Genomic DNA, 12,472 nt, shown 5'->3' with positions numbered 1-12,472 from the left:
TAATTTTAAAATGAGCATCTCTTTAGAATTTCCGATACACAGTCTTGCGCACTAGAGATAAAAGTGTTTTTTTGTTTTTTCTGTACAACGTTGCCATTGCTTGCTGGCTTTGAAATCCTTGAGTTTGTTAATCATAAATTCATTAAAGTTTTACATCTAGGTACCATTGTTTTATCACAATGCGAGAAACATATATACATTTATTCAGATTCTTTATAATTTCTTTAAATATTATGCAGGGTGATAATATTTGGTGAAATTGAAACCATTTGAAACAATGCTTGTAGTGAATCAACACAAAATGCCAAAACAAAATTAATAGTCCTTCTGGGCAAATTGCCCCTTTGGACTTAAAAAGATCAGATGATTGCCACACATAGAATGTCGAACTGTGAATAAAAGATAACAACTGAGGCCTGATTCTAACAGTGTGCAAACATATTCCTAGTAAATGTTAAATGTACAGTTGAACTGCTAAGTATACTTGTATAGTTACTTGGCACCATACTGAGATTGAAATGATGTTTCATAAAATTAAATGCGTTTCCGTTTCGTTTTACGGCTACATTTAAATCTTCCATCATAATAGGAGCATCTGTATCTACAGTATCTATCTCTTCATTAATCAGTTGATCAATAAAACAGTTTTAGAATATTTCCTCAATGCACTAAACCAGAGCATCTTCAGATCTTCTGAATTAACAGTTGAATGAATATATACGGGTGCTAGAATAAATCTTGACTGTCTGTGAACAATAACAATAACCGTACAAATATCGCCTGCTTCTGAATCCTGTATTCTCTTACGCTGCATAACAGTAAATTCTGTTGATGCATAATGTGTTATGCTCATCAAATTTCAGTAATTCGCAACACCACTAGCTTGACGAAATAAAATACAGCAAACACCATCAACACATTGAATGTTTACGTACGGCTGTCTGACCTTGCCACTCATATGCTGTCGGACATGCGCCATGTCAGGCGGAGCTTTGCCATGATCTAAATTTTGCATCCTGTGCATATAGCCTTTGTCCAGTTTTTAATTTTTTATGTGTGTTTCCTAATGTGCTCTTTCATCTATTTAATGATGTGTTTAGATTGATTGTAGCATTTGTAGTTTCGGAGATATAAACAGTCGTGTGCACCTCAAACAGCATTTTAATTTTTGCTTTCCCATCAGACCATTATGAAGGAACACAATCCTACACTAAAGGGGGGGGGGGAGTTAGTAGCAGCGACTGTTAAAATCTGAAACTTTTCACTTTTTCTTTTAATGAAATTAGGCTAGCTGGACTCGATAAAATCATATATGTTTTTCCTTTTTCATAAGATTCAATAAAATCATTATATATTTTTCCTTTTTCATAAGTTTCAGTGTTCTAGGTAGCTGACCGCATACTAATGTACACTAAAAACTGCAATATAGATCAAATTTACAAATTCGTATAATGAGAAATTCTTACTCTAAGAAATGGCATGAAATGATAGGTAAAATAAAAACGAAACAAATATCTAGCATTGGATCAAACTTACCGTGTAGTTACTTTAAAAGGAAGTAATAAACTGATTAAAGTTAAAAAATTTTATAGAATTATTATGACTTAAAAGAAAATTGTAAGAGCCATGAATTACCAAATATATTCTTCTAAAATGTGTTAAACCTATCCCTCGATTTACACGGTGCTCATTTTACACAATTTCGGTTTTACATGGTTTAAAAATTAACGGATTTCAAAAACTTGGTAAAAATGTATATTCGGCTGCATATACACAAATACATGTACAGTCAAAAGTCTTTAATCCGGACTCGTCAGGACTTCGGCGATTCCAGATTATCGATTTTTCCGGATTATAGATCATCAGTTTAAATCTGGTAAGATGACATGCAGAAATTATAAAATTAAAATTATGAAATAAAGAGCAATTATGATCTAAAGGGTACCGAAATTTACGCAAAAAAAAAGCTTAATATTTATTTGTTTACTTTATTAAACATTTCTTTCAACGCGCGCATGCGTAAAGCATACATTACGCATAGACGAAATTAATAACTATTTGTTTTGTATTTGTGATATTTATAATGACGAGGAATTTGATTTAAATCATATCAAAGACGGAGTACATCGAGGTGAAATACTACATTTAGTAAGGAATTATAAGCCAAGTAAAATAAAAACATCTGCCCTGAAGATAAGGATAGTGCTGACAGATCAACTTTCAGTTCATTGCGCGCCGCGTTGTCCTCCCCCCGCGCAGAGCAGCGTGAAATTAATAAACAGATTTCGGAATGGTTAGAGAAACAAAGGAACCTTTATCCATTTTTTTGCAGCAATTCCACTTTCTGTTTGATGAACATCGAAGCATGCTTTCCCTTTGTAGATCCTTTGGCAGCTCCAGCATCGGAAATTCTATTTGACATAATCGAAAGTTCCAACTTACTTTAAAAATTGCTCTAACAGTCTGCAAAAAATAATAAATAGAATAAGCTGGATCCGATTCGAAGGTTAAGGAACAATGCAATCTGCAACATTAACTGAAATAGATAATTAGATAATTTTAGCTTAGCTTATACCATCTGTTATACATTAAACGCACATGCGTAAACGTATTATGCACATGCGCAGAAAGTTTGTAGCTTTGAGATCCGGATTATAGATGATTATGGGTGTCCGGATTAACGACTTTTGACTGTATTATAAATAAAGTTTTAAAGATTTATAAAGCACTTCAGAATCAGTCACCTTCGACTTCATCAGATGAAAAAAAGGCATCTTTTTCCACAGGTCATAGTTGGTTTGAGAGATTTAAACAAAGACAGTCCTTATACAATTTAAGATTGAAAAGAGAAAGTGCATCTGCTGATTTGGATGCAGCATAACAATATCCAGCAAAATTTGCTAAAATCACTGCTGCCAACTCCTACACCTCACTGATCAGATCTTCAATGCTGATGAGTCTGGGTTGTTCTGGAAAAAAATGCCTGAAAGAACTTATTTAGCCTAAAGCTTGCAAATCAGCTAGTGGTCATAAGATAGCGAAAAGTCTTATAACAATTCTTTCCTGTTGCAACTCTTGAGGCGATTATTTAATGATGCCATTGGTTATCAACAATTCAAAAATGACACACTCATTTAAAGGAATGAACATAAATAACCTTCCTGTTTACTGGATGGCTAAAAAGAGAGCATGGGTCACTAATATAGCTTTTAATAAATGGTTTCATAACATAATTGTCCCAGATGTCAAAAATTATTTAAGTAAAAAGGGATTGTTTTTAAGGCTCTTCTATTAATTGATAATGCACCTGCTCATCATCAAGATTTACAACATGAATATGTAAAAGTTGTAATATGGCTGTAATAAGAATATGGCTAATAAGTTGAATATGGCTGTAATAAGAAAGTTGTATTCTTTGGTAAAAAACAAAGAATACAACTTTCTTATTACAGCCATTAGATCAAGGAATAATTTCGACTTTTAAGGTACTGTATATCAAACAAACCTTCAGATATATTTTAGAACAAATAGAGAATGATGAATTGCTTACTTTTATGGATGCTTGGAAGAAATGTATGTTGCTAAAGATGAGAATGATAGATTACCATTAAAGCGTGAATATTCTCAGATCACTAAATTGGCCCAAACTATAGGAGGACAAGGTTCTGAGGATTCAGCTCAGATGTTGAAGAAATAATTTCTTAACCTGAACCAGTTACATACGCAGCAAGAGTTACCAGGGCAGGACTTGAATTGGGAAGAATATTAAGTAATTATTTTTTACAATATAACATGAATGTTGAATGAGCTTTCAGTTTCCATCGGGAGCTTAGTAAGTGATTAAATCAATATGAGGAGGTTTACAAAGATTTAAGGAAAAAAAAAAAAAAAACAATGCAATTCTTTAATACGAATTTCACTGCAAAGTCTTGTTGATCTGAGATCTTCCCTAATTTGTCAACCATTAAGCAGAATCTTACCTAGAATGCTCAAGTGATGAAGTGACATCATACCAATCAAGAAGAAAAGATTAATAGTTCATGAAAGTGATTAAACTTATAATAATTTTTGAATGATTTTATATTTTCCTAATGTAAAATAAATTAAATATATACTTCTATTACCTACATATATTTGTTATTTTATGAACAAACTTTATTTATTTTAAGATGTCTTACTTTTATTTTATGTAAATAAATAACTAATTGTGCACATTTAGTATGTTTTTATAATTTTAATAATAAAATCCAAGATTTCAATTTACACAGTTTTGTATGGAACCTATCTTCCCTGTAAATCGAGGAATAGGTGTATTTCAATGATGCAGTTTGACATTTAAACATGCAAATTTATGCCGCAGATGATAAATACCAAGCACATTAATATTGGAAAAGGAAATTTTTCTTTTGTTTGATTTAGCAATATGTATTTTGTAAGATTTTATGCATTTTATATGATTTTCATTTTTTGTTATGTTCTATCAAGGTTATTATGTCTGAAAACACTAAATTCTTACTTTTTCTTTTTGCACAGTTCTGAACACAGTGAAAAATTGAAAGCCTTGCAAAACTCTGGAGTATTTCCTGAAAACTGCCGAGATGGATTTCCAATTTTCAATCCAAGTATGCAAGTAAGCATTCATCTGTATTACCTGTAAAGAAGCAGTCTGTAAGTAGTTTCTATGAAAGCAACAACTTTGTATAATTACTGTACATTATACTCTTTACCTTCATTTTTACAGAATGATGTCTTCCGTTGTTTTGGAGAAGAGAAATTTCCATCAAAAAATTTTATCTCTTTGCTCAATCAAGATTTACTCCCTACGAGTACATTTACCCAGACATTTTTACAGAGTATTTTATCCAGTGTTGACAGCTCGGATCCAGGTCTGTATTAAATTATTAAGTTAACTATGTTAAATAATGATGGAATCATATGAAATGTTTTTCTTGTATTTCTTTTCATTTTTTACTTCGTTCTTTCTCTGTTTCATAATAGAAGAATTCCAAATTGAAAGAGAAATATGTTAATGCCTTTAGTTTTTGTTTTATTTAATATATTTTTTATAAGTTGGAGAAATTTAATTTTTAAGTATTGAAAAAATTAAGCAGTAAATTTTTATAAAATTATGCAGGTTTATCTTTGATTGCGCTTCATATTTTTTCTAAATTTATGCCAAATGATGAATGAATTATAGTTGTTCTTATCGTTTATTAGAGTTGTTGTGTTCAGTTTTGCTTAAGTACATTAGCTGATAGATTGATGAATTACATTTAGTAAATATTTTGCTAGTGCACAGTTTATTCAATCTGTAATTGGGGATGTTCCTTTTTCAGTCTTCAAGGTATCTGTAGGTGGCAATAAAACAAAAATTGTGCCACATTTTAGACTTTTTCTTTTCTTCTACAGATGTTCACGATTTGAAGGGGAAAAAAGGGGGGTATTGCAGCTTCCCCCTCCCCCTTTTTTGTTGTGTGTGTATGTATGGGTGGGTGGGGGAATAGAGATTTGGAAGGGAAGTAAGTGTTCAAATAATGAGACTGAACAAAACCATAGCATGTGCTTTATCATGTGCTGTTTTACTACTTCTACTAATCATTTTATGAAATACATTTCATGAAATGTTTTTCCGCTGATTTTATCAAGCAATACCATCTTGTGATATTCATACTGAATTTAAACAATGTCTGAATGCATTTAATGAGCGTCATTGTAGCATCACTTCATTTACTCGTGACAATCTCATTACAGTCTGCATTTTCACTTTTGCATGGATTGTGAACACAGAAAGGCAGAAATGGGATAATTTTCAAAAAAGCTTCAGCTGGGGGTGCATAAATGGAGACATTATCCTTTAACTTATGATTTAATTTTAAATAATTTATTTGCAAAAATTTTCTGAAGATTTTCTTTTGCTTGTCAGTTGTTGCCAATGCTTGGATGGAGACACTCCTGGATGTCATAGACCTCCTACCTAAAGAAGTTGTGAAAGGAGAAGTAAATTCCTATTTATTTAATTGCTGTATATTGGCATTTGCAAAAACCTGAATTAATTTATAAAATCATTAATTTGATGTATGTGATATTTTATTTTCCCAGTGTAATGTTCTTTTCTTCTAAACAGATATTGACTCTTGCTGTGAATAAAGGCCAACTCTCTCAACCTATTTCGTCTCGCTTATTATGTTGTAAAATGTTGGGGAAAATATGCATGAAATTTGACCCATATATGTAAGATATATTTTTTTTAAATTTTAAATATGCATCAATTGCTCTAGCATTTGATCTTCTCAGTGACATGGCTTTTCCTATCTGCTTATGAAGGTATTTAAAAAAACAATTTTGGCTAAATTTTTATAAATTATTATTTTAGCTTATGTGTTCATAATTTTCATTTATTAAGATAACATTTAGACCACTAAGGAAAATAAGAAAACAAAATATTTTGAATAATAAGGTAATATACACTCAAGAGCCAAAACATTATGACCACCTGTAAATAACGAGTTGGGCCACCTTTGGCGCGCAACACAGCTTCAACCCGCTATGGCATGGATGCCACAAGTCCTTGACAGATGGCCGGAGACAGATTGTACCAGATGTTGTAAAAACGGTCACGCAAATCCGAGATATTGCGAATTGGTGGTCTTTGACCTCTGAGCTGCCGTCCCGTAACATCCCAAATGTGTTCTATCGGATTGAGATCCGGTAAGTTAGGCAGCCAGGACGTTAACTGGAAATCAGCATCATGTTCCTGGAACCACTCCAACACAAATGTAGCCTTGTGACACGGGCGCTGTCCTGTTGGAACATTCCATTTCCATCTGGAAAACAGAGGCCATGTAAGGGTGCAACTGGTCCGCAATGATGTTCAGACACCCTGTAGCATTCATGGTCTGCTCTACCACAACCACGGGTCCCAGAGACGCCCAAGCGAACGTCCCCCAGAGCATAATACCGCCACCACCAGCCTGTGATTGAGCACCTACTGTGCATTGAGGGAGCAACTGTTCGCCTGGAAGACGGCGTATTCTGACACGGCCATCGGCTTGATGAATGACAAACCGTTATTCATCTGACCAGGCAACTCCCTCCCACTGATCCATGGACCAGTCGCGATGATCCCGTGCCCAGCGCAGGCGCAGTTGGCAATGATGCTTGGTCAGCAAAGGCACACGCCATATCCAACAGTGTCTGCTGAACAGTGTGCTCCTGTACTTTTCTACTTGGCCCTGCATTGTATTCGGCTGTCAGCTGAGCCACTGTCTGACTCCGGTTTTGCTTCACCATGCGAGACAGTCTCCGATGACCTTTTTCTTTGAGAGCGTGTGGACGTCCAACACCATGTCGTCTACTGCTGGTTTCACCGTCATTCATCCACTTTTCATATGTACTAACAAGTGTAGATCGCGAACAACCCACGAGTCATGCAGTTTCGGAAATACTTGTTCCGAGCCTTCGAGCCATTACAATCTGCCCTCTATCAAAGTCGCTTAGATCTGCAGCCTTTCCCCTCACACACAGAAGTAAGTGAAAGAAGGATTCTTCAGACTCTCCAGCAGCAGGTAAATACCCCTTCCACCTGATCACCTGCCTTCCACGTCATCCAGGCGTGTTCATAGCAAAATATAGGGCTGGTCATAATGTTTTGGCTCTTGAGTGTATATCAAATGACAAAAAATCTCATGACTGTGTAAAAGCAGTCATGCTACTCAGGCACTTAATATGATGGTACACACTCTAATTTTAATCATTAGAAGTGATGTTTTTTACATATGATAAAAATATTTGTATTTTGAGCTTCATGTTTGTTAAAGTTGTTTAACGTGTAACATATTTACCCCCCTTTCTTTTGCTAGTTTATCATACAAAAATTTAATTTCAAATTGATACAATTACAATAAGAACATACCAAATGAAAAATATTCATCGATAAACATCTGATCTATCATGAAACTATCATGATATTATTTATTTAAAAGAAATCTACATTCCAGTTAGAATGCATAGTAATATTAACATTTAATCCATTTCTTATATTACATTCATACTTCATTTCTATTCCCTGTATCTTGAATCTGATGTTATTGTTGTTGACTGCTACTCCGTACACCTCGAATAGTTTAATGCTGCTGGCACCGCTATCTGTGTGACCTCAAGTCGTGACCATTGTCATCATTCAGTTTGTCTTTCCATGTTCCCATCAAATACCTCGTTTTGTTGAAGATCTTTGCTGTTGTTACTTCACCAATCAGAGCCCATTCCCCAAAATTCATGAACAAATCCATTCGTAAGCAAGGTTCGTATGGCCCATAGTGCTTACTTGTCCCTATGTTTTTTGGAATCGATTTTGAGTCCTTAATTTCGGCTGAAATCGGCAGAAGATCTGTAATTTTAATCATCTGTTAAATTTCTGTCTGTTTTGATGACTGCCATTTTGAGTGTAAATTAGAATTTTGGAGGAATATTTTGCCTTTTCACTGATAAATATGTTTAGCTTTTGAATGGATAGGAATTTTTTCCTATTTTAATGTAATAGTAGCATACTTGAGTTTCTGGGCAAGAAGTGAAATATAAGAATTTTGAAATTATTTCATTTTTTCTGATGCAGACCTCTTAAACAACATTTCGCTTCTGGAGATGTCAATTCTTTTATCAAAGTGTTTCAAATTTGGCGGCTTATCAATATTTTTGGCAATTTAAGAGAAATTTCTATAGAAAATTTTTAATTCGTAGAATTTTTTGACGATTTTTTAAAACATTATAATATTAATAAATGTCATTAAAATAATGGTAATATATTGAAATTATATTTATGAAATAACATTAAAAGGAAACATTTTTATTTTTCGCTGTCATATTATAAAGTTACATTACTTTCCATTTTGGCTACCTATTATGCATTTTTTTCAATCTGAAAAATAAAGAAGGTAATAAATGTTATGAAGCACAATTTATGAAATAATTTTTAGCAAAATCAAAATAAGCTACATAATTAATTAAAATGTATTCTCTTTAGTAGTTTTTTCATGGTAAGAGTTTTTCCCATGTAATTGTCTTAGGATAGTCAGAATTCTAAGAATAGGAATCAATTTTCTCTGTAAAATTAATTTTACACTTTTTCCCTCTTTATTATTATTATTATTATTATTATTATTATTATTATTATTATTATTATTATTATTGGCTTTTTGCTGTTAGAGAATTGGTAGGGGTAATTTTTCTTTAGGATTTTAGACATTGCAACTTTGAAAGTTTAGAAGGACTCAAAAGCAAGATTTATAGACCCATGATTCTAGAATATTCCAGAAAAATGTGACAAAATAAAAAAAATGTCTTCATGATATTAATATCTAATTGATGTATTTTACAGAATGTTTGTGATGAATTTCTTGCTTTTTGCAAAATTTTTGGAAAAATTAATGAAAACATAATATTCTAATGTTTTATCTCTTCTCCTAGAAGTATTTTATAACATGTTTTTCTTCCCTTTATTTTCTCTGCTTTCCACTAGACACAAGCATGGAAAATATCAAAAATGTTTCTAATCTTACCACATGGACGGACATTTATAGAAAGGAATTTTTCTATTAATAAAGAAATTGAAAACTGACAATTTAACAGATTCATGTTATATGTCTCATTGCATCATATATAGGGTTGGCACTAGGCATTTTCACACTTGATGCAATCTCTGTGGATCGTAAATTCTGCTCCTAGTGCCTGCCCTTAATTCTAAAAATTTTGCTTGGAACATAATTAAATTCTAAAAAGTTCTGCCACACTGACTGGCTCTTTAACTACTGGCCTTGACCATGTATCATTTCATATTTATCCTGACTTTTCATATTACTAAAGAAATAAAATTATGCATTCTGAATGCATATAGTTTTCTAGAATAACAGAAACCTCTAATGAAATCCAGAAATTCTAAAATGAATGTGTTGAAGAATTCTATTGAATATATTGAAACGTATTGAAGAAAGGTACTGAATTACATAAAGAGAAAGAAAATTATTTTTCAAAGACATGTTCTGTTATTATTATGTAAATTAACCTTTTGTTTATAATTTCAGCCTTTACTATAACTTCCCTTTTCTGTTTCTTCACCAGAATGCAAATCAGTTAGATAGTTTTTAAACTGTGATTTTTGGATTGTAAGACGGAGTGTGTTTTTGGCCTCTGCTTGCATGCTGCATTAGGTCCTGCCAGCTCTGACAATTTTTAATTATTCGTCTTTGCATTCGCTGCTGACATTTAAATTTGTTACAATGATAAAGTTACTGAGTCAGCTTAGATTAAAATTAAATTGTAGTCTTTTAACTACTAGTCTACATTTTTAGTTTGACTGTTCCTGTTAATTGCATCCCAATAAGCTGTAGTTGATTTTGTAAGAATGTGCATTTATGTTCTGTGTTCTCTTTAATAAGAGGTTTATTTAAAGCTTTCTGTAATTTTGTAGTTACTTTCAGACATGGTGATGTTTTGCTTTACGTCCATCAGGAATTTTGGACTATTTAACTTTTGCTAGATCAAGTGAAACCTCATTGGGTACATTGTTGAGAGATTGACAGGTTAGGAGATAAAGCACACAGAAATTAGTGGGTACGCTATTTGTGCATTGAAACAAATTTCTAATTGTTAGGAAAAATACTTTAGGAGTATACAATACAATTGATATAAATTACAATACAATTGATATAAATTAGCCAAAATGTCTGCAAGGGCTTCAAATAAAATTTAAAAAAAAAAAAGCGCATAAATATTTCGTTGTGTGTTGTTGCTATAAAATGTAAATGTTTTGTAGCTTTTAATGTGTAGTTATCCTAATATCATTTAAGAATCAATGCCATAAATTACATGTGTTTTAAACTGTGAAATGTTATTAGATTCTGATTTTAATAGTGCTTTTTAACAAATATTTTTTTTTAAATAAATAAAATCTAATAGTGGCCATGTAAATCTATATTTACTAAGGATATCTAACTACCTAACTGAATTACTTGTAACTAACTGCTCACCTGGAAAAGTAATCTCTGCATATTAGAAATATTTAGACAGTAACTTAATAGTTTTTCTCTGCATGCATAACAATTCAATTTTTTGAAATTATGATTAAATGTGCTTTAGATGTCTTTAATTATTTAACTCATTTAATTTTAGAATAATGAAAGAAGTCTTACCAGTTGTTTTATCTCTGTGTCAAGATGTTGATTTTGAAGTGCGAGGTTTTATGTGCAGGCAACTAGATATTGTTGCCAAAGGAATAGGGTGCGTATTTACTATACTATTGCTTTTGTACTGTGGTATGTTATAAGCATTAATAAAACTATCATTAAAATTTTATTGACTAATAATTAAATTTCAAATCTAGACATGTAAAAACCTTTTTTTTTAATCCAATAAAAATCTAGTACTTTTGATATGAATTTACCATTATGCACTATTTTATAAAGCTTATGAATAGAAAGAATTATGTCTTTCTTTTTATGACTAACATGAACATGTAACTACATGTTTTAATTTAGTATACTCAGTATAATATGATAGTTTTGCCATAATACTGAAGGAAAAAGGGGGTGTTGGAAATTATAATTTTATCAAATTTTTTTTTCAATTAAAATTTATTGAGGCCTGAAGAAGAATTTTTTTTCATTAATTCTGCTTTTATTTTCATTGCAATATACTTCATGATGATTGTAAAAATTTTGTTCCTTTTTAACCTAGAGAAGCTATTTTAATAATCGTTTTCATATGGTATATATATATATTGGTATTTTTAAAAACTATAAATGTGTGAAAGTGTCCATGTGGGAATAATTTATGGAGGTCACCATTTTTTCATTATATATACTATTTTTAGTATTGCTTTATCTTAATTTTCTAGGAATTGAATGTTAAACTAGAAAACCTATCGGTATTATGTAGCTTAAAATTTTTTCAAGTATTGAACTGAAATCTGAACATGAGCATGCAATTATTTTTTTTAATTTTATAGTATTTTATATTTTTATTTTCTTTTTAAATTTGTAATGGTAAAATATTCTCTGAAGTGTTAACTTATAATCTAAAATGTGAAATCTAAAAGTATAATAATAATAGTAAAAGTAATAATAAAAAAGTGAAAATGAAAGTGTTAGTTTATAATCTAACACTTTCATTTTAGTATTTTAAAACTTTGAAGAATATTACAGTTTCCACAATCTGAATTTCATGTGCCTGGCAAAATAGCAGTCGTTGCCATTATACTTGTGAGAAACCTTAGTTGCAGACTTCCTTCACTAGCAGTCCATTAAAATAAAGCTATATCTACATCTTGAATAAGTATGCTCTTTCTTTATTAAATAAGTGCAAAAGTATCCACATGATGTTAATTTAAGATACAAGTATTTAAGATCAAATATCCTTCCCACACACATACACATGTGTGCTCTATTTGGCATCACTTTTTTGAATAACTCATCTTAGATGT

At 31.7% G+C, this 12,472-nt stretch overlaps 1 protein-coding gene across 3 annotated transcripts in view; it reads left to right on the top strand.

Annotated features, from left to right (window-relative positions):
* The window catches only part of LOC118184467 (serine/threonine-protein phosphatase 4 regulatory subunit 4-like), a 197,575-nt gene that overhangs the window by 49,364 nt on the left and 135,739 nt on the right, over positions 1-12,472 (top strand). For all 3 annotated transcript variants that reach the window (XM_035354141.2, XM_035354139.2, XM_085823948.1), the window contains exons 3-7: positions 4,534-4,630; positions 4,742-4,886; positions 5,924-5,997; positions 6,125-6,231; positions 11,164-11,271. In XM_035354141.2, coding sequence (XP_035210032.1) covers positions 4,534-4,630; positions 4,742-4,886; positions 5,924-5,997; positions 6,125-6,231; positions 11,164-11,271 — 531 coding nt within the window. The remainder of the gene's footprint in view (positions 1-4,533; positions 4,631-4,741; positions 4,887-5,923; positions 5,998-6,124; positions 6,232-11,163; positions 11,272-12,472) is intronic.

This window comes from Stegodyphus dumicola, chromosome 9 (assembly GCF_044657685.1).
Source record: "Stegodyphus dumicola isolate Sdum_Otavi_A_Nest chromosome 9, ASM4465768v1".
Lineage (NCBI taxonomy): Eukaryota > Metazoa > Arthropoda > Arachnida > Araneae > Eresidae > Stegodyphus > Stegodyphus dumicola.
This window is presented reverse-complemented; position numbering and strand designations above follow the sequence as displayed.